General features: G+C 49.4%; 1 protein-coding gene across 1 annotated transcript in view; it reads right to left on the bottom strand.

Moving 5' to 3' along the window:
* GNAO1 (guanine nucleotide binding protein (G protein), alpha activating activity polypeptide O) overlaps window positions 1-20,018 on the bottom strand; it is a gene marked incomplete at its 5' end in the record, with an annotated part of 80,644 nt that overhangs the window by 30,296 nt on the left and 30,330 nt on the right. Inside the window, one exon of the mRNA XM_010161212.1 lies at window positions 4,153-4,313. Coding sequence (XP_010159514.1) covers window positions 4,153-4,313 — 161 coding nt within the window. The remainder of the gene's footprint in view (window positions 1-4,152; window positions 4,314-20,018) is intronic.

Here is a 20,018-nt window from a genome sequence, read left to right as displayed (position 1 = left end):
GAAAACAGTCCCACATGAGACAGGGTGAGAAAGAAGGCACTGCGGTATTTTATTCTGAGCTTGATGACGCCTTTCTACAAGGCACTGCCAGAGGAGTTCTAGAAGATGGAGTCACCAAAGTGTTGTCCACTTTGGGCTCAGTATTCGGCATAGACCTGAGGTGTCAGGGCTGCAATTAACTATGGTAGAGCAGCAGACACAACTGCATCTCTCTTTCTCCAAGCAGAGAGGTCTGTATCCCTCTCCAGAGACATCCCTCCCTCCCTTCACTCCCTCTGGAGAGAGCCAAAGGCAACAAGCTTCCTAGCCTTGACACCTCCGATACGTGTGAAGATGGTTGGGTTGAATGCAGGCCTAAAATATTTTACATTTTCACGGTAGTTTCACAGCCCTGGCATTATCAAATGATCTTTCAATATACTTGGAAGAAGGAGGAGAATAACTTGAGATGGATTCTGGCTTTTTTGTGTCTGTGTACTTGCAAACTGTCTCTGCCTACACATCTTGCAGGGACTGTGCCTGTTTGGAGATGCACACAAAAAAACGGTGTGGATGCTCCGTCTGCTCCATTCCTCCCCTAAAGTTTGGAGGCCGTTCAAAGCAGGTCCCCATCCCTGGGTGGTTAAGATCAAACTTGCCCTGTGCACTGTACTCCACTGACCAGGCTAGCTAGGAACTTGAGGCTAGGAAACACGAGACAATTTTAAAATCTGAACAAAAGTAGGAGATTAAGGAAACCAGCTGGAAACCTCTATTTTGCTGATTTTGAAAGCAAAATGTGGGTCACAGATGTGCTTCTACAGACAGAAACTGGATGGAGAAGAAAAAGACATCAGCAGTGCCCAGACTCTTTGATGATCAGAGGTAGATTTAGCTCCTAGGCATGGAGACAAGAAAGGAAGAGGAGACGAAGTAGGAATAAAAACATAATCAAGAGATTAGGAATGTGGAACTCAATCCACCCATAAATTTGCCTTAGGGAATGAAGAAAAATGCACTAACAAAAAAAGATGAAATCAACTGCTCCATCTTACTCTCTTCCCTTCTCTTGCTGTCCTTACGGTTTTGGTTTTTGCTGTCCAAGACAGAGGAGGCCTCTTACAGAACCTCTCTTCTTCCTCAGTCATGTCTTTTCTTTGCAGAAGTGCTGTTTTCTACAGTTCCCTTGCAGTAGCTATGAAATCCTTGCTAAGGACAGGCTGTGTTTAGAGCCAGAAGAAGTTTTGCAGGCATGCATAGGAAAGTAGAAAGCAAAGTGCTCCTGCCCATCTTTGATAGGAGAGAAGAGCTATTACTCACTTCTTGGTTAGGCTAATACGAAATATTAAATCTATTTTCAATGACGTTAATAATAGACTAATAAGAGCCATGCTGCTAGCTCTCGCAGGCTGTTGATTAGCCTGTGACTTGGCTTCCCAGTGGCCTTAACAGAAGGCCTGTTGTTCCAGCCATTTAAAAACCTCAAGGTAAAGCACTGGAAGAGCCATGCAGGACAATGGCAGCCCTGACTCGGAGAATTCCAAGTGGGGGTTTCTTAGAAATAGCAAGCAGGAGAGGGTGGGGGTTCTGAAAAGCATTCAGGGCATTTAGCGGGTGGTTTCTGGGGTGAAGGGAAGTGCCTGGACCACTCCTGAAGGTCCTGTGCTGGCCACGACAGGACCTGGTCATTGGGTGCCTTCGGGCTTTGCGACATGTGCTGAGCAGCCGTCATTGCGACCTCTGACTCCTGCAGCAAACTTCTGCCAGCACAACATCAGGCCCTATGGCTTAACACCAAGAGAAGCCTAAAGATGAGTGATGCTAGTCCAGCTCAGTGCCCAACACCCTTTTTCAGACTTTAGGGAACTTCAAATTCAGCTCTTGCCTGGAATTTATTTTTCTCAGCCCTAAGGAAAACACATTTTGTAGCTGGTAGTGTTTTAGATCCAATATCAGTGTCAATAAAAATAAATCCTTTCCTGGGGGTGGGGAAATAAAAAACTGTCTCAAATCTTTTGCTCATGCAGAAGAAAACAACCCCAAAGCATTGAAGGATTAAATGAAAAATATGCCTCCTTTCACTGGGTGTCCACTGGGCGTGAATAAGTGCCAACTGAGCTCTCACTCGCATCACCATCTGGTGTGATGGCACCAGGGCCTAGAGGTGCAGCGGGATGCGTGGCAGTGCCCTGCCCTGTGACAGCATCTCTGCTCCTGGTGACGGAACCACCAGAGGCTCCTAAACGACAGCAGGTCTGTAAATGCGAAGGATTTTGTTATCTTCAGCTTCACCATCTCACCTAGCCCAGAAAAAACAAGTGTCCAGCCGCATCACAATTCCAAGAGTGGCTCAGGAGGATTGTGTGTCCTACTCTGAATGTGAGATTTTGTTAAAGATGCTGAGGTTCATTTTGCTGGGCTGCAACCACACGTTGATATTGCTGTGAATACCAGAGCACAGAGCCACTTCAGATGATGTCTAGAAACTGCTTGTGGTTTCAGAGCTCTTGCTGATGAATTGCCCGGCAGCTGGTCACATTGGGAGGGCTATGCTTATTATTTTCAACTGCTATCTTGTATGGAAGGAAAATCAAAATACTTTCCTCAAGGTAATTGGCTCTAAAACAATTGAAGAATTTTCCACAAGGTTGTAATGCAATCAGGACTGGCATTTTATGCAATTTATATCTCCAAAGGTATGTTTATGCCATCAGACTCTTTTGTGAAAAAAAAAATGCTGGCAAGAGGAGGCAGATTTTGCTGTTACAGGCAATGAAGTGTAGATTAGACATGGATGTCCACCTAGTAGTGATTAAAAGGCAGCATAATGTCAGGATTCTCACTGAGATGCAGTCGCTCGTGGTGAGAAATGGTTGGGTAGGATGCTGTAACACCAACCACACATCTGCAGGTTTCCCATTTGGCTTTTGGTCAATGCCAAGTGATGTGTCATCACTCGCCTTCTGCTGTGGCACCGCAAGAGCAGGAATAATCCTGCGCTCCCTAACTGCCCTGCCAGCTTGGGTGGGAGGAGCTGGGGCAGACTGGGGGCGATCAGACCCACCACACAGAACAAAACCATTAGCCACACTGGTGCTTGGGTCATGTTTTGATAGATACCCAGGAAAACCCTAAGCAGAGATGCCAGACAATCCAAACACGCAACAACAACTCGAGAAGTGCATGAGTCAGCTGGCGAACTTGTTGACACAGGATACTGTGAAAGCCAAAAGCGTGGATGTAGCATTCCCCTGTCACCATTTGGGGAAGCCTCTATTTCCCTGACTACTGCAAGGTCCAAGGGTATAACTGGGGAAAGGATCACTCTGTGCTTGCTTGTTCCTTATGCTTATACTTAACCACGTTTACTGACTGCTGCCCAAGACACAGAACAGGGCCACAGGGACATTTTGCCTGGCTGCAACAGCTGCTGCAATTGAAATTATGGGATGAAAAGCTTTAGATTCCTTGCCTAGATGAAGGCAAACAGATTGGATGAATTATCATCAGAAATGGGTCTGAACTGACACATGGGAAGCACTCAACATTTCATCAGAGACGGAGCACTGTTTATGGGTACGTGTCCTGTCCTTATGACAAGATGAACCAAAGCCACAGATTTAGACAATCGCCAATAAAAAAAATCTGGGTGTGGCCCCTAATGGTAGAGATGCCACCAAGCATGTTGTGCAAAGAACAAAGCAATGCCACCCTGAAAGCATAGATGTCTCTTACCCTTGGCTGTAATGCAGCTTCCTGTCAATACGATGTCTGACTATCAGAAAAGCAAATCCAAGAGCTGTGCTGCTGTACAAAATGGGTGATCACACCTTTTTGTTATCTATCAGACAAATGAAGAAGCCATCAGCCACGTCCACCGTTTGCTCTGCCACTGCTCCCTAGATCCATATTTGTAGAAACCTACCATAAGCAGTGTGGGAACCTGGCCTTGGGGTCATGGACCTGACCGTACCCTGGGCAGAGGGGAGATGAATGTCCTGCCTGATCTCTCAGTCTCCCAGCAGTTTGGGACACAACGTGCGTCCCAGTCTGCAAGCAGAACCATGTTCAGATCCACTGCTGTGGGGTCACTGACGCCTTTGGGGACACTTTGGTTAAGCTTTAATGAGCGAAAACAGAGCTTCTTTAGACAAAAGGCTATGGGATACTCACTATTGGGCCGAGTCGTTAAGTTGATATTCCCGGGACCGGTTGAAGCATTCTTGGATCCCAGAGTCTGCCCAGAGTCTCATCATAGCTGACAGCAGCTCTGGAGAGAAGGGCTCTGTGTCCTCCATCCGACTAACGACATCGCAGACCATCTTGGCATCAGCCTGCAGGAGAAAGAAACATGAAGTCACATACAAGCTCAAGGCAGAATTGGGAGCCAGAGATTTCAGAAACAGTTCACCAAGCCATCAGGAGTAAAGAGCCTGTGTTTCTCAGGATGGAGCTTTAGGATCCACACTGTGTGATCCAGCAGAAAGGGCAAAAGGAGGATGGAGCAAGGAAGCCACAAGGAAAGAGGTTATTTGCACAGTCAAAAAACATTTCTGTTCAGCAGACAAACCAGTCAGCACTGGGTATGTGCAGAGCTTCTTGGGAACAGAAGGAAATTCATGTATGTGTACATCTATTTCCAATGGTTAGCAAAGTAGCACATAGCCTGCGATGGCATCTGGCTGACTGCTGCAGCAGAGGCTGTTTGTGTCAAAAAGCCAGCAGAAAGGCTCCAGAAACAATTGTTTTTCAGATACTGGTTTATGGCTTTTTCTAAATTCTTACTGTTTCCTACGAGTCCCTGCTACAGGGGCTAATTCCCCTTCACACAGGCCACCTTGGCTGGCTGTCGCGCTTTGTGACTCAGGGAGAGGAATCTCCCGTGGTTAGGGAGTATGGCAGGGAGGGCAGGGCCAGCTGGCATTTTCGGATGGAATCTTTTTTGGTGAGAAAAATATGATTTGCTGGAACAGCAACTTTTCCTGCAGGACAGTGGTCTGACACAACTCAGGTCCGGAAGATGTCTCAGATTTAGGATGGGAATGTCTAGACAGACTTGGAATAGCTGAGGCCAGCCCTATAGTAACAACCCACAGTGGCTGATGTGTCACTCATTTGCAAAGCAGGACACCCAAATTCATGACTCCCCCTCTGCTTGCTCTGCAGTAAGTGGATATCCCACACCCCCACACCCCCCCTGACTCCCTAAACCCCAGGGTTATTGGCTAATGTGCAGAGTTTTTCTTTCATTGCTTTGTTACTTGAAAATTTTGGAGAAGTCTCATCTTTCTACCAGCAGAAACAAACCCAATTATTATTGCTGTAATTAACTGGAAAAGAGGAGCTCTTATTCTGTATGTGTGCTTACAGCAAACCACTGAAGACAACCTCCTTGTGTCATTACCTTTTCTTATTTACATATTGCTATTGCTGTGTTTGACTGTCTCCTTGGTCAGCTACAGGGTTCACAAGAGCACCAAGCCAGCCTCGTCTCCTCGACTCTGCTGGGGAATCACATCATTTGAGTCCCTGCTCCTTAAAACACGGCTGCAAACAAGCATCGCTTTGCTGAGTGACTTGGATTTCCCTCTCCTCCCAGCAGCTCTTGTGCTGGAAGATCCCACCTTCATTTGTTGATGCAGTATGAAAAGGAGATGGAAAATAAACTGAGCTGCCCTAGGGATGGCACTGGGGTGTGGGAACACTTCTCTGCTGGGTCTAACCTACTCAGACAAACACCAGTGGAAGTCTTCACCTTCCAGGGTGTTTGGTCTAAATCAGTAAATGCTGCCCAGAAACACGAGTCTCGCAAAGAGGAGAAGCCCATGCTTTGTTGTCACTGACCTGTGGACAAACAATCCTCAGTGACCCCTCCCTTGTGCACAAAACCACCGGCAGTTGGGTGTGCGGCTCCTGGGGAGCTTGCACGTTATCCATTATCTGCTGGAGGAGCAGAGCTTCCCCCCGATCCCACATCCGTCCTGGCTCCGTCCCATTTCTCTGCCCTGCCAAGTGCTGCTGATGCTCCTGCCTCATGCTCAGATTTAGCAGCTCTGGTGGGAACAGACCGACTGCTGAATGGGTCGCTCTCTCTGGGGACCACCTGAGAGTTGCAGGCTTTGTGCCAAAGCGAACACATTATTTCTTAGGTCACAGGCATGATTAGAAGTGGAGAAGCAGGGAAACTGAAGAGCAGCACAATAACCTAATTGCATGGGTGTGAACGACAATGTGTGTGACATGGCCTGCACGGCCAGGACCAGAACTCCTCTGCAGCCTCTGTTTATCGAACCCTGAAATTGCTGAAAAATTGCAGGGCACCAAACCACTAGCACTGGAGATTGAAGCTGCCGGAGACTGCAACGCTCAGAGGAAGAGCCTCAAGTCCCCTGAACATCCAGTGTTTATGGGCTGCAGAAATCTCAGCACTATGTGGAAACACCATCCCATAAAACTTAATGGGGTGGAGTCTCCATGCTTTGAAGACTTTATGAACATAAAGTCTTTCTCGCAGAATGCTTAACTTCATATTTCAGTGCCCAGGAATCCTCCCAGCCCCCTGTACAGACTCTGCTGGTGTTGAGAAATGGTACTGGTGACTCACACCTCAAAGCCAAGACAAACGAAGAACCTTGAAGAGTTCAGCTAATTTCAAAAGCTTGTCTTCTGCCCCGAGTGCTTCGTGAGCTCAGTGAATATTCATAAATTGTCAGTACAGTTTGCCTGCCTTACTGGAGCTGTAATTCTTCTCTTTTACGGACTTTTAAGTAACACAAAACCTGCTAATGGCCAGTCTGCTGGGCCTTGGTTATTTGTGCATGGGTGGTGCAGAAAAAGCTTTCAGTCAGGTAGGAAAGAGGTGTTTTGTGTGTTATCTTGACTACTGGGTGGGGTTATAGGTATAAGTCACAGATCTGTCCGTCTGTCTGTGACGGAAAAACACATTTGAAGCCCTCCAGCTGTTACGGGCAGGGTCTGGGCTTCTTCTGAGCTGTGTGGACTTAACTGAAGGTTGCTTTCTGAAAAGCAGAGGGGATGTCACGGTTGTCACGTTTTCTGTGCCGGGAAATAGCTGCCTCACCTTTTCCACTACTGAGACGTGTGCCAGTCCCCTGTGATTGAACAGGAGGGACCAGGGACAGGCGTCTCTGCCCATGGTTACCAGGTCTGACTGGGCCAGAAGCGGGGCTGAACTCGAAGGGCAGAGGATTATTTTGGTCCACGTTCCTCTGCAGTGCCTGGAGGTCCCTTTTTGGGATGGGAAAGGTTGTCCTCCTGCAGTGCGGGCAGCTGCCTGCAGAGAGTCGACAGGCCAGAGCAGAAGGAGCTTGTAGGAAAGTTTATTGCTCCGGCTGAATGGTAATAAAAATATTCCAGGCGTGGTTTTATTTTGCAGAGTGAACCATTGAACTCTCCATTTTAGAGACCCAGAAAAAGGTGAAATGAATATTTTTAAAAACACTCCTCCCCCCTACCAAGGATGAAACCCCTCCGCCAAGGAGTATGGGACCATCCAGGAGTTCAGGCATTTGTTAGATGATTTAACGAGCAATTAAGGAACCAAGAAGAGACGATACCCCTTTCTTTTCTCACTCTCCAGGCTGCATCTCAAGCTGGGAATGACATTAAAATCTTCAGCCCCCCCTGGGCCCAGCAGGTAGATTTTTAAATACTGCCTGATTGACTTTTCCCTTCCCACCTCCCCTGGGTCTGGTGCTCCCACTTTTCCCGAGGTGAGAGGAGCCGAGCCTCCTGCCATGCTCTGCCTCTGTACTGAAGCCAGCAATTAGATAAAGCCAAACAAAACAGACCAACCATCCCCCACTCCCCCCGCCCTGCAGTTCCCATCCGACGGGGTTTTCGTTAATGAATATCACGGTGGTATTTCAGCTACCTTGGGAGCTAAAAATAGGCAGCGCTCTGCCCCTGGGACTGCTGGAGGAGGCACAGAACGGTGAAGGCTGCGTCTCTCTTGTTGCTCCCTCTCCCGGCCCCTGGGTACAAGCTGGCTGGGAGGAAGGTGAGGGGTTGGGCTGGTCTCCTTCAGGCTGGTTCTTATCCGGAGGGAGCATCCCACCCAACCCCCAGATCTTTCCCATGCCACTTCCCAACAGCTTGTGTTTTCCATAGCAGGCCAAAGCCTAACCCCAGAGCCGACTGCCTTTGGGTTACTGGTTCCCGAGGGCAGGATTTGTTCAGCTCTGTGTCACTCCTGGGTGCCGGACGTCCCCACCTGCAGTGGCCTGGGGAAACGGCCAAGCTCAGAAACCCTGTGATGGGAAACTGCACACTCAGGCTTTGGCCGTCAGGCTAAAAGACCAAATAACCCTTTGTTTGAGAGCAAACCTCCAGGGTCAGTGAAATCCATAGGCAGAGGTGAACAAGGGGCTTGTTAACTCAGCGGGACGTCAGCCCGTCTCCTTTCTAACCCTGCTTGTCTACCTTTGCAGCAGGCACGTGGTATAAATCCAGTTCATAAGGGCATCTGTTTTCTCACTAACCTGGACATATCGGCAGTTATTTAATTGTCTCCCATATGTCGCTGTCACCAAGCGCACAGTCTGCGCTCAGCACGCAAACTTGTGACTCCGCCAACAACAGCCACATAGCCCAATTAATTTGTTACCTGGCTGGAAGGGAGAGGGGCTCTTCCTGGCAGCCTGACATTACTGGCAGTCATGTTTGTCTCTGCAAGCTACTTATTTTTCATCATGCAGATACAGACCACCCCAAATTATTTGTTCCTCAGCACTGGGCATGATCTGTGCCCGTGAAGGTAGCGCAGAGCTGCTCCTGCCCTGCCTGCCATAGAGCTGCACTGGAGCGGGACTCGGGTACCTCTCACTCTGACCATCCCAGGGTAAATCCTGGCTCCGATCCTTTGAAAATGCCGGGACACTAACAAGGGGACCACTTTTTCTTTTTTTTTTTCCCCCCCAAAAGTGATAGTTTTCTGGCAGTGGACAATTTAAGGGAAAGCCTTACGTGAAGCTATGTGGTACAAATCTGCGAAACGCTATCGAGCTGCACTGACTTACACCCGCAGGAGAGCTGACCCAGCGTGTCTCACTGTGCTGTGCTTTCCTTTTGGTGAACAAAATCCCAGTAAATATCATTGTTGCTGTTCTTTGCTCTGGTCAATCATACTTGTCACTCAGCCTATCTCAAAGGTTAACACAGGCGCAACTTTCTCTGGTGGCTGGTTGTACTGAAAGCTGCATCTCGGAACGTTTTGGAAAATCCTGGCGGTGGGGGGGAAAGACAGGCATTGCATTTTGCTGGCGGTGCACAGCAAATCAGAGACGCGGTATTTGTCATCAGCAAACCGACCTCGAGAAGAGTCGTGGCCATCACCAACCTGGAGGAACTCAAACTGGTGTCTGGAAAGCATCAAGCATCCACAAAGGATGTCCCTGGAAGGGGACCTTCTTACGGGCCCCAGATCTTGGGGCAGAGTGATATGTGCCTCTGCTCCTTCAGTGAGAAACAAGGTCCAGTAACTTGGGGGCGGAATGTGGCTCATAAACTAAAAACCTCCTCCTCCTCCTCCCTACAGAGCATCTCAGAAATTCGCACCCTGCCTCACAGCTGAAGTGTGGCTGCACCACAGCAAAAGCCAGTTATTTTCACGGCATTTGCAGCCTGAATGAATTCTGGAAACAAAGCAAGGCTGGTGAATACGCCTCTTCCAGAGACATCCAGGGCCCAGCTCCAAGTCCATAGGAGTTTTTGTAGATGCTGAATAAATAACGACACGTATGACTCTCCCCCTCACTCTCCCTCTCTTTCTCACACATCTGTGTTTCAGAGCTGACCTCTGAATCTGTGCAAATCTGGCTGGCGTGGAGCAGCTGCTGTGCATCGCGGGAGAGACAACCTCCCCCCTTCCTCCTCCACTCTCCCATCCACCTTCAGAACATTTAATCGAGGCCTCCCACCTCTGCTTGGCATTTGGCTTGCTGAGAGACCCTGGAAGGCGCTGAGCTAGTAAAAACTATCCAATGGCTTATTCAGATCTATCCCTTTAGCAAATAACTTGAGGTGGGCACCCAAACTACATCCCCTCTGCACTCTCGTTAGTTGGAGGCGGATCTGGAAAGCTCCCGACACAGATCCCGGAGGTCTGGGAAAGCGGGGTTTACACTGATGCAAAGCTCGGCGTAGTACCCTCTAGCAATTTGCATCACACAGCAAAGCTAAGCCTAACAAATTAAGTTAGAGATGGTTGGCTTTCCACAGCATCATGCTAGCCTTCTTCTACCCTGCTTGTGTAAAACACCTCACAAAAAGGTTGGTTGACGTGGGTGCAATGCCAAAGGGCTGCTATTTTATACAAAAAATGCAACCTGACAGCCACAGTGATGTGCAGATCTCCTCTCAAGTTGTGCTGTCTGGCTAGCAATTAGTGAAGCCTTGGTTTTCATATCCTTCTGGAGCCAAGATGGTTCCATCTCCTCGGCCTTTCTTGACCAAACAACCTCTGTGTGTCTGGTATTTGGTTTAGGATCTTTACCCTGAAACCTTGTTACTGCTGTGTTTTCTATCTGCTGCTTCCTATTTGGGGAGATGTTGAGCAGGCCTGCTACCACAGATTACTACGGCTCTAAAGCAGGCCAATTGCTTTCTGTTTGCTACTACTTTTATTCCTACCAATTCTGTATGACACTGCAGCTGAGCAAATAAAATTTGCTAGCTGTTATGTGGGTTGAAACTTCTTTTTCCCTCCTACAACACACATACAATAATTTTTCCTGTTTCCTTGGACTACTGACTACCTAGCAATCTGGGGATGGGATAATGCACAGACTAGACCAAGACCTTGGGCTGCCAGTTGGCCATCACCACTGTAAGAGTTCCGACCGCCCTACGTCCTGTAGGAAATAGCACTTCCCTTGCCAAAGAGGTGGAAAAACCCCACCATCCAACAACACAGAACTCGACCTGCAGGAGGGATGCTGCGGAAGGGCAAGCCATTTTCCAAATGTGCTTTGTTCTAGGAAATTGTAGGGTCCTACCTGGTTCTTGAGGAGCTCAGAAGATCTCCTGAGCTGGGGGAGACAAACAAGGTGGAGAGGTGGCCTGATTTTTCCAGGCAAGGATGGGAAAGCCAGAAAGCATGTGTTAAACAGTCTCAAAACAGGTCCTGACCCATTAGCTGTAATGGAAGGTGAGAAAACAGCATCCTGTCTGTCCCAGTCACTCCTCATTCAAGAAGACGGTATCCCTTAGAGACCCAGAGTCACTGCAAGCTCCACCAGCATCCCTCCGAGGCCAGGATGATTTGATGGATCCTCTGTCCTACATGCACTGAGCAAAAGGGCTGGGTATGGGACCCGCAAAACCCAAACACCATCCCTCACTGACGACTTGGAGGCCATTCAGGCCCCGAGAGTGCTGCCGACCAGGGAGGGGATGAGGGAGAGAGTCACAGATGGGGGACATTAGCCGCATGGCTTCATGCTCCGCAGGGAAGTGCTCTGCCGCAGCAGTGAGGAGGAGGCTGGAAACACGTAAAGACAAGAGAACAAAATCCTTGCAGCCTACTGCTGTTCTTCTCTCTCTAAAATCATCTCTGCTGGGTGAAAGTCCATGAAATCTAACGGCACTGGAGTGTTTGGTTTGCAGTAACGGCAGTGAAATGTCTGGTATCCCATGGTGGGAGAGCAGGTGGGGAAGCTGTGTTGGCTCTGGGCATTTGTGAAATAAATGGCTATTTTGCTTTCATTGCAAAGCGGATGGCTGAGGACGAGCTGGGTGGGAATGACGGCAATTCTCCGGGAGCCCGCTCTAGGCTCACGAATTACTGATGGCTTTAGCCTGTGCATCTTCCAGTCTCCGCATGTCTTTTAAGATTTTCCACACCAGCATCCCTCCGGGTGACTGCACAAGGGTGGCAGGGCAGAGGGGACACGGTTTCGTTCCAAGCTTTCCCACCACAAAGGGGGAATCGGGCTTTGTCTTTGGAACAGAAAGGGAAACCAGCCCCTACGGTGGGAGTATTCCCAGGACAAAGCTGGATTTTTTTAACAACTCTGGCTAAATGCCACTAGTGTATGATGATTTACAGGGCAGCGCCTTCCTGCTGGGAAGCCGTGCAGTGCTGGAACCTAGTAATTAGTTTAATGCTCAGAGCTTGATGCTGAACGGTGGGTGCTAATATCCACTCTACAATTAATCTAGCAGATTTATCAGTGCCTCGTACAATGAAGGACTAAGTCTGTGGCTTACAGTCCTCTGTCCCTGAAGGAAGCACCGCTGTTTCAGTCACAAAGAGCCTTGTTTCACTTCATAGTCCTGTTTTATGAAGATACATACTTAGAGAACAAGGTGGAGAGGAAAAAATCCCTCCACCCCACTCCAGTCATGCTAAATTTCAGCTCCCTGTTGCCTCTTCTCTCCTCTGTAACCCAGAACTGGGGTATCTGGGTAGAAATTTCCTTCTCTCCCCTGAGACAGCTGCAGCAGTGGGTGGGTTTGGAGTACATACCCAAGCCTTCTGCCTGACACGGCGTTTCAACACTATTTCTTGCATTGCCGGTGTGAGAGCAGGTATCACTGCAGCTAAATAATACTGGATTTTCCACTTGGTGGCAGAACCAAAAATTAGGTGGTGTGAAAAATCAGCTTGGATCAAACATGTTCCCCTGCATTCTTCTATGGACCCAAAATCCCCCGAGAAATTTCATTTCATTTCACATCCAGCCAAAGCACTTGCCTTGAGCCCTATCATCTTTTTTGGTTTGAGTTATTTGGGGGCGCAAGATCATTATTTTACATAACTTTCCGACAAAAATTTTGATTCCAAATGAAAAGTCAGAAAAAATTAAAGGAAACAAAACACTTTGGCATTTCAGGAATGCAAAATCCTTTTGAAAAAATCAGAAAAATTTGAATTTTCACATAATTTCCTCTTGGCCATGACACTGTAGATTCTGACTGGATTTTACAAATGTTTTTGTTGGTTTTTTTTTAAGCTGTGATGTTATAGCAAATTCATCAAACATTTCTCTCCAGATCTAGTAATAAGTACAACAAAAACTTTCTTAGCAGGAATCCTTCATTCCCAGCTGATTTGCAGTTTTAATTTGGATTCTCACCCTCTAAAATTTTCTGGTTTTCAGCCCTGTACTCTTAATGCCTTACAAGATGACCACCACCAAGAGCAGGATTTTCCTTTGGTTTGACCTGGATGGCCAGTATATGGGTACTCGGGGCAAGAGGACATGCTGGCACTCTGGTTTAAGTGCTGTCCCAGCATCTGGCTAAATATTAGCTAATGGGGCATTGCATCAGGCAGTGAGGGAACCGAGTTTCCTCTGCAAACTTAAGCAAGTTTCCCTTATTTGTTTAAAGAAGTTCTATGGGAAGAGTGACCTCTGAAAAAAACATGCCAGTGCTTTGCCTTACCCAGCTTTCCCAACCACACACTGCTATTTCCTGGTGAACATCTACAAAACCAGAGGACGGAAGTGTGCAAAAGGCAGTGTGCAAATGGACACGTGCAAACCTGCGGTCGTTGTAGGATTGTCAGGGGCAGCAGTTCCCAGTGCAGATACCCAGGAAAGCTGCCCGAGTGATGCGTGTGTTCACTGCCTTTGCCTGCACTCGTTTGGTAAATTTTTGCCTTTTACTCTGGCTGCACACACCCAGCGATGGAGCCGCAGAGTGACCCCCGAGGCCTTTGTGGTCTCAAGAAGCATCATATTAACGCCGTGAAGGGAATGGGCTGAAACACAACTTGATTCATTGAGTGGCTGGTGGCAAAGTTTTGCCTGTGACTTATTATTACCACAACCTTCGTTTACCTTCCCTTCCTCTTAATTTCCAGCTGCCTGTGAACCCTCCCCTGTGGGAGGATGAGGATTTCCAAGAGGCGGAGCTGGTGGAGGTGTTTGCCCCAGAGTTCAGAGTGGATGAAAGACAATTTTGTAGTGAAATCTCTCCCATGCTGCTGTATCTCCAGCAAAATCAAGAGTCAGGTGCCTGTAACAGGCTCGGAGGAGCTCTTCCTTTGATCAGTGGGGATTACAGAGACTAACCCCCAGCAAGTTCCTCCTTACCAGAGCTGAGGCACTTCACACACTAACAGATTTGGTTATATATTGTTTGAAGACATTGCTGCGGAGAAAAAGTTGTCCTGTATTTTCCTTACAACAGCACCAAGAAAGTTCCCCACCCCTGTGGTGAGGTGAGGATGGGAGGAGGAAGGACAGGGGAAGGGATAGAGGAGGGAGGGGAATTGGGCAGGCTGGGTGTGAGCACTGCCATTCCAGGGGAAGCTGTTCTTGGGGCTATTAACAGGAACTTCCTTTTATTAACTGCTCTTTTCAGAGCAAGTGGATAAATGGGACCTCAGGTGCAGCATTAGATGACAGGATAGTCCGTAAAATAAGAGCTGGCAGAGAAATATCTTTATAACGGCTTAACAAGGATAGGCAGAAATAGGCTGGGGGCCTGGAAGAAGTCTTTGATGCTGTTGTGTGTATCTATTATTTATTCTTCTGGCACAAATATAGCATCAAAGAATGCCAAAGCCAAAAAGCCCATAACCTGCTGTAGCTAGATGAGTCCTACATCCCTGTAACCATGGCATCACCTAGTATCGACAAGGAAAATCAGCAACAATGGGGAGAAAGGCGTTTTTATGACACTTGTGAGGATGAGGCAGACTTTTTTGCTCGGGTGAGGATGCACCAGAAGGGATAAGAAAATCTGTGAGCACCGTGCTAGCCTGGGCATCTGTGAATCGCAGCTATGACGGAAAATGCCACGGAGCAGCAAAGTCGCTCCCTTGTGTGTAATCCTGTGACACATATGAGGAGTAGAGGGTGCATTCCCCCCTGAAACATTTTGCTGCCATTGCAGAGCGCCTCGAGCCCCACAGAATGGTGGGGTTGGCACCAGCACCTGTCTGTAGTTGGGAAGGGGAATAGCTGCAACATCTCAAGCAACCATGGTCGAACCTCCCCGTGGCTGTGTCGCTGGGGTGTTCACCTCTGCGGTTGTGATACCAGCCCTTGCCCACTGCCCTGCAGGCTCATCCTATTTCAGTGCTTTCCTTCCCCTCTGCTGCTCCCCCTCCTCGTGCCAGCCTCCCTGGGTCTGCCAGCCATGCAGTCGCTGCAGCTGCAAGCCCTCCCTCACGGCGGCAGAGAGCAAAGGGCCGTGCTGACAGGAGTAACAAGGCACAGGCTTAATGCCGCACTGATTATTTTTTGGGAAATAATGTGTATTCACTTTTTTCTGGAATGCTTTTGCTGTCTTGGAAATATTTCAAGTACCAGCAGGGGATTAGGGAGCTTCTTTTAATCAGCTTTGGGTTTGTTTCTTTTTTTACATCCTTGCAGAAGGAGTAAAAGCCTACTCCGCAATGTTTTCCATGGAGGAATCGGGATTTGGCAGTGTCATGAAGTGATGCCTATGGGTAAGGGGAAACAGGAACAGGGCAGCCTCTCACCGCCTCCCAAAGCCCCCTTGCAGAAGGGGTCAGACCTCTCCCGCAGACGGATTTGGGAGGAGGAGCTGGTGTGCTCTGGCCCCCTGGTCAAGAGCAAAGCTCAGGCTGGGGGGTCTCTTTATGCTGCCCCTGACCTGCCCTGCAGCACAGAGTAGAACCGCTGATAAAACCTTGGAGTGGAGATTTTCACATTTGTCTAACGGGTCTGGGAACCTGATCTCCTCTAAAATGAGTAGACGGGGCCTATCGCTGCCGTGTACACCTTGGCGTGTTGTTGCTTCCTCCGGGGCTTGGTCAGTTGGCAAGTGAGAAACCCCAACAACCCCAAATGCCTGCAATTCTTAGCTCTTTTCCTTTCCTTCTCCATTACTTCTGCCTTTTCTCTCCCAGCGATCTTTTCTCACTGCCTGGCGCGACTGCGGCTCTGCCTGCCTGCAGCCATCCCCAGCCCCAGGAGCAGCCCTGCGTGCGCAGCCCTCTCTGGAGATGCCATTCCTCTCGCAGGCGTTCAGCCCGTGGTGTACTGCAAAAAAAACCATCCCCGGCAGAGTGAGTGATGCCAGTAAGACGCTCGCCTTCCCTCCACCTCCCAGGGCTACTTTCTGTTTTGGCTACGAGCCTGCTGCATCTTTGTGTGGTTAATAAAAATAACCTAAAAGTACTCGGGAGCAGACAGAGCAATCCCAGAGACTCCAAAAATCTAAGGGGCTTTGTTTCCAAGGCAACATCTTGTCTCCTAGCTGCAAAAGGCCACGGGAATGAAGGCAGCCTATGGAAAATGAATAGCTCAATGACAACAACAACAAAAAAATCTGCTGGGGAGTGTACGGGGAAGGGAGGGGAGAGAGGGGTGTTCTTAGGGGGCCAGGAAAGAAGGAGGCTGAGCAAGCTGGGGCTAGCTGCACGGAGCATGCAAGGGGGCAGGGTGCAATTTATCTCATGAGAAGCACGGTCCTGCCCCATTGAAATGCACAGCACCACTTCCACCGACTTAACGGGAGCAGGGGAGCTTGCACAAATCAGCTATTCTTTTCTTTTCCCCTTTTTTAAGCTCCAGCGTTTGAAGATTCCAGCTAGTTAAAAATAATCCATTGTCCATGGCAGAGCCTTCCTGGGTCCCAGGAGCCTTTCAGCCAGGGCTGTAGCCCGCGGGTGATTTTAACCACCCCAGGTTCCCATTGCCGGAGCAGCCTCCTCCCCCCCATGCTGTGGGACAGCGAGGCTGGAGGTGCCAGAGCATGGGACCATCTCTCCGGCTCTTCCCATTAAGAAAGAAACATGCTTTCACTCAGTCTTTAGGTTTCCAGAGCTGTGCAGTGTGTGGGTATCTGTGTGTCAGCCAAGCTGCAGCATCAGATTTTTTGCTATGGCTGCCAGGACGGGTTGGCTGTTGCAGTCTGTCAAGCTCCCTGCCTGGGTAGCAGACCTGAGGCTTCAGGCGTGCGGAAAGCAAAGACCTCTCTGCTCTCCACATCCCACTGGTGACAGGGGTGGCCCCTGTCTGACAACACCTCCCTCCAAGCGGGCAGGTCTGTAGCTCCACCGCAGTGCTCCACAACGTGCACGTTGCCCTTACCCAAGTGAAAGCCGCAGTAAAATGCCCCTGAAATCACTTACGGGATTGGTATCAGGCCGGGAGGGGAGAGATGCTTGCCTCCAGATGCCCCGCTCTTGCCTTTCCTCTCCCTCATGTCTCACGGGAATGCCTAAAAGCTTCGGATCATGAGGCCAAGTGAGCTGCTGGAGCTTTTCCCTTGTGTCCCAGGAGGCAGCATGGATGCCCTGGGAACGTGACAGACGTTGGGTCCCCCCGACTCCTCAGCAGCAGGACTGACATGGAGCTCCACCATGCCAGGAGCAGGCTCCCGGCAGAGGAGAAGGGAGAGGGGGTGGACAGGAGGGATGGAGGACATCAGTGTGCTGGTCCCTGCCCTGGGCTGGAGCCAGCCTCGGGCTCATGTTCTCCCTCTCCTTTTCCTCAGAGACTCTTTGGGATGATAAACAACTCAACCATTGATGTCCTGCCTGATGTTAAAACATTTTATTTAACTAATGTCTTTCCTTTGTACCTTCTCTCGATCAATATCATGTGAGCAAGTGGTTTGCAGAGGGAGAGCTGCGGGGAAATGCTTCCCATGCCCTTTTTTTTTCACACCCTCTGCTGTGGGCAGAGCAAATCCATACGCATGGATGGACAACTCCTATTTATTATTTATCTTGGTATGCCAAGCAGAGCTCTACCCGAGCGGCTTTTGAGATGATGAAGTTTGTTTCTCACTCCCCCTACCTGAAATGGTTTTAATTTGGCTTAGGGAATTCCTTTGAAATTGTCCCAGCAGAGCAAGGCTGGAATTCGGCCCCCACAGCCCTGCCCCAGGGACTGAGATGGAGGGCTGCCTCTGCCTCCAGCCACGTGGGGCCTGCCCACAGGGAAGCACGGCAGCCTGGCTGCTGTCCCCACATCCTCCCTGCCCAGAGCCCAAGCCCAGCTGGGCATGGGACAGGCAGTGCTGCTATGTCACCCTCCCTTGATGCATGAGAAGACGCTGCCTGGGTGACAAGCAGCCAGCTCACAGTCACCGGCTGCAGAGCGGAGAGCAGGGAGTCATGGTCTCTTGGAAAAGCTGGGGATGACCAGGCTGAGGTGCCACTGTGCTCCCCCTCTGCCCAGGGGACGACTGGGAGCTCCTGGGGCTTGGGGATGGACCAGCAGGGACAAGACATGAATTTAAGAGTCAGGAGAGTGTGAGATTTGGATGTTTATACCAAAACCAGTGCAGTCATTTTACCCTCTTGCCCTCTGTTCTTCCCTCTTACAAGTAGCTGCCATATGTGTCCGTGCTTGATAATTTTCTGCCCTAAACTCATTTAGAGCGTTCCTGGATCACCTTCCGCAGCCGTAGCTTTCATCCCTACGTGGCTGAACTTCACTTCTACATGAAATGACTCCCACAGCCTGCATCAAGTCTTCACTTGCAAATACCCTTTCAACGCGCTCAGCCCCCCATCAACACGACACACATTGTGTGGCTTGTGCCACCCTCTGTACAATTGGCTCTCAAAATAGTTCAGAACATTAATACAGGCGCTGGGATTTTCCAAAGCACTTGGTATTGACCTAACCTGAATCACACCGAGCTCAGCTGCAGATTGTTATCAACAGGGAACAATGAAGGTTCCTGAAAATCCCATCGCTTGGACATAACAAGAGAGAAAAGAGACTTTGCAGGACACGTTATTATTGGCTTATTAAAAATTCTCACCTAGAGGTCTTTAAAAATGTATCTGCTCAGGTCATTAATGGCACCTGCATGGACAGTCTTGTCATTACATCTGAATGAATAAATAGTATTGATTGATAATATAATAGTTCTAGAACAAATTAGAGCTAAGATACAGCGAGCTGGGTGACCAGCTACCTCTTCAGAGTATTTGCTGGCTGATTTCTCCTGTTGCTTTAGCTTTTCAAGAGGCATGAACAGGAGACAAGACAGCTGTTACCCTTGGTCTGAACACAATCAGGTGCTGAGCAGCCCAAGGCACGCCAACCCCTTCCTGAAAACCTGCCTGCCCCTTAGATTTCTGTGCCACCCTTCTGCTTCAGATGGCTTAGCTCACTTGCTCGCTCTTGACACTCACACACACAGGCTGGCTTCCAGACCCTCAGCCCAGGGGTAGACAATATGTGCCCACATCTCCTCCGCAGACAAAAATTGTCAAGCTTTCAACTTCCCTTTGAGCCAGTATCTTCAGAGTAATAGTTCAAGCTGGAACTGCATCTCCAACCTGTCCTTGTCTAGAGAAGAAAGCTCTCCATCGCTCTTTGCCGCTCCTTGCGAGCCACAGCGTTCAGCAATGAGGCCATTGATGGAGCAGTGGTATGTTCTTTCGTCCCTGCCAAAACCCTGCTCCCTCCTATTCAGCTCAACAAGATGTGAAACCCTGGTGCTGCCAAGCGTCCTTTCAGCTGCCAAGGGAAAAGGAGCTAATCAAACGCATAAAAGAGCCCTGGTGCCAGGCTCCATTCCCAGCTCAAAGCCTGCAGATACAATACCCGCCGGCTGGACCAGTCGGCTCCGAGCAGCTCCTGCTCTGCCCATCCCAGGGCTAGAGCTGCGGGCTCGGGCGTTCCTGGTCCACGCAGCTGCTGCCTCAGTTATCCCACGTCGAAAGCTGCCGCACTCAACCCTCTCAAAGCACACCATGGCCTGTACTCGTTAGCCCTTTATTTATTTTTTAAAATTCTTTCCCGCGATGCCAGCTTCCTATTTCTCCCCTCACTTCCCACACCGAGGAGAAAAGCCTTGCACTGTCCCTTTCACGTCCCTCCTTGGGCATGTTTGAAGTCATGTTTTTTTGCCTCTGTTTCAAACCCTGCTTGGTCAGAAACGAGAGGAGACACTTGGTCTTCAGTAGAGGTATTTCAAGCACGGGACAGGTCCCTCTCCCGTAACGCTGCCTGGGCAGCGATGCTCCTGGTACCGGTTGGGCAGCGGGTGTAAGCCGGCATCACTGGGCTGGCTCTGCCGCTACTCCACACCCATTTACGCCAGATGAGGATGGAGTTTGTTTTCAGCTCCAT

The sequence above is a fragment of the Eurypyga helias genome, unplaced genomic scaffold (genome assembly GCF_000690775.1).
Source record: "Eurypyga helias isolate BGI_N326 unplaced genomic scaffold, ASM69077v1 scaffold20991, whole genome shotgun sequence".
Lineage (NCBI taxonomy): Eukaryota > Metazoa > Chordata > Aves > Eurypygiformes > Eurypygidae > Eurypyga > Eurypyga helias.
The sequence above is the reverse complement of the archived record's forward strand: the minus strand, read 5'-3'. Positions and strand labels throughout refer to the sequence as shown.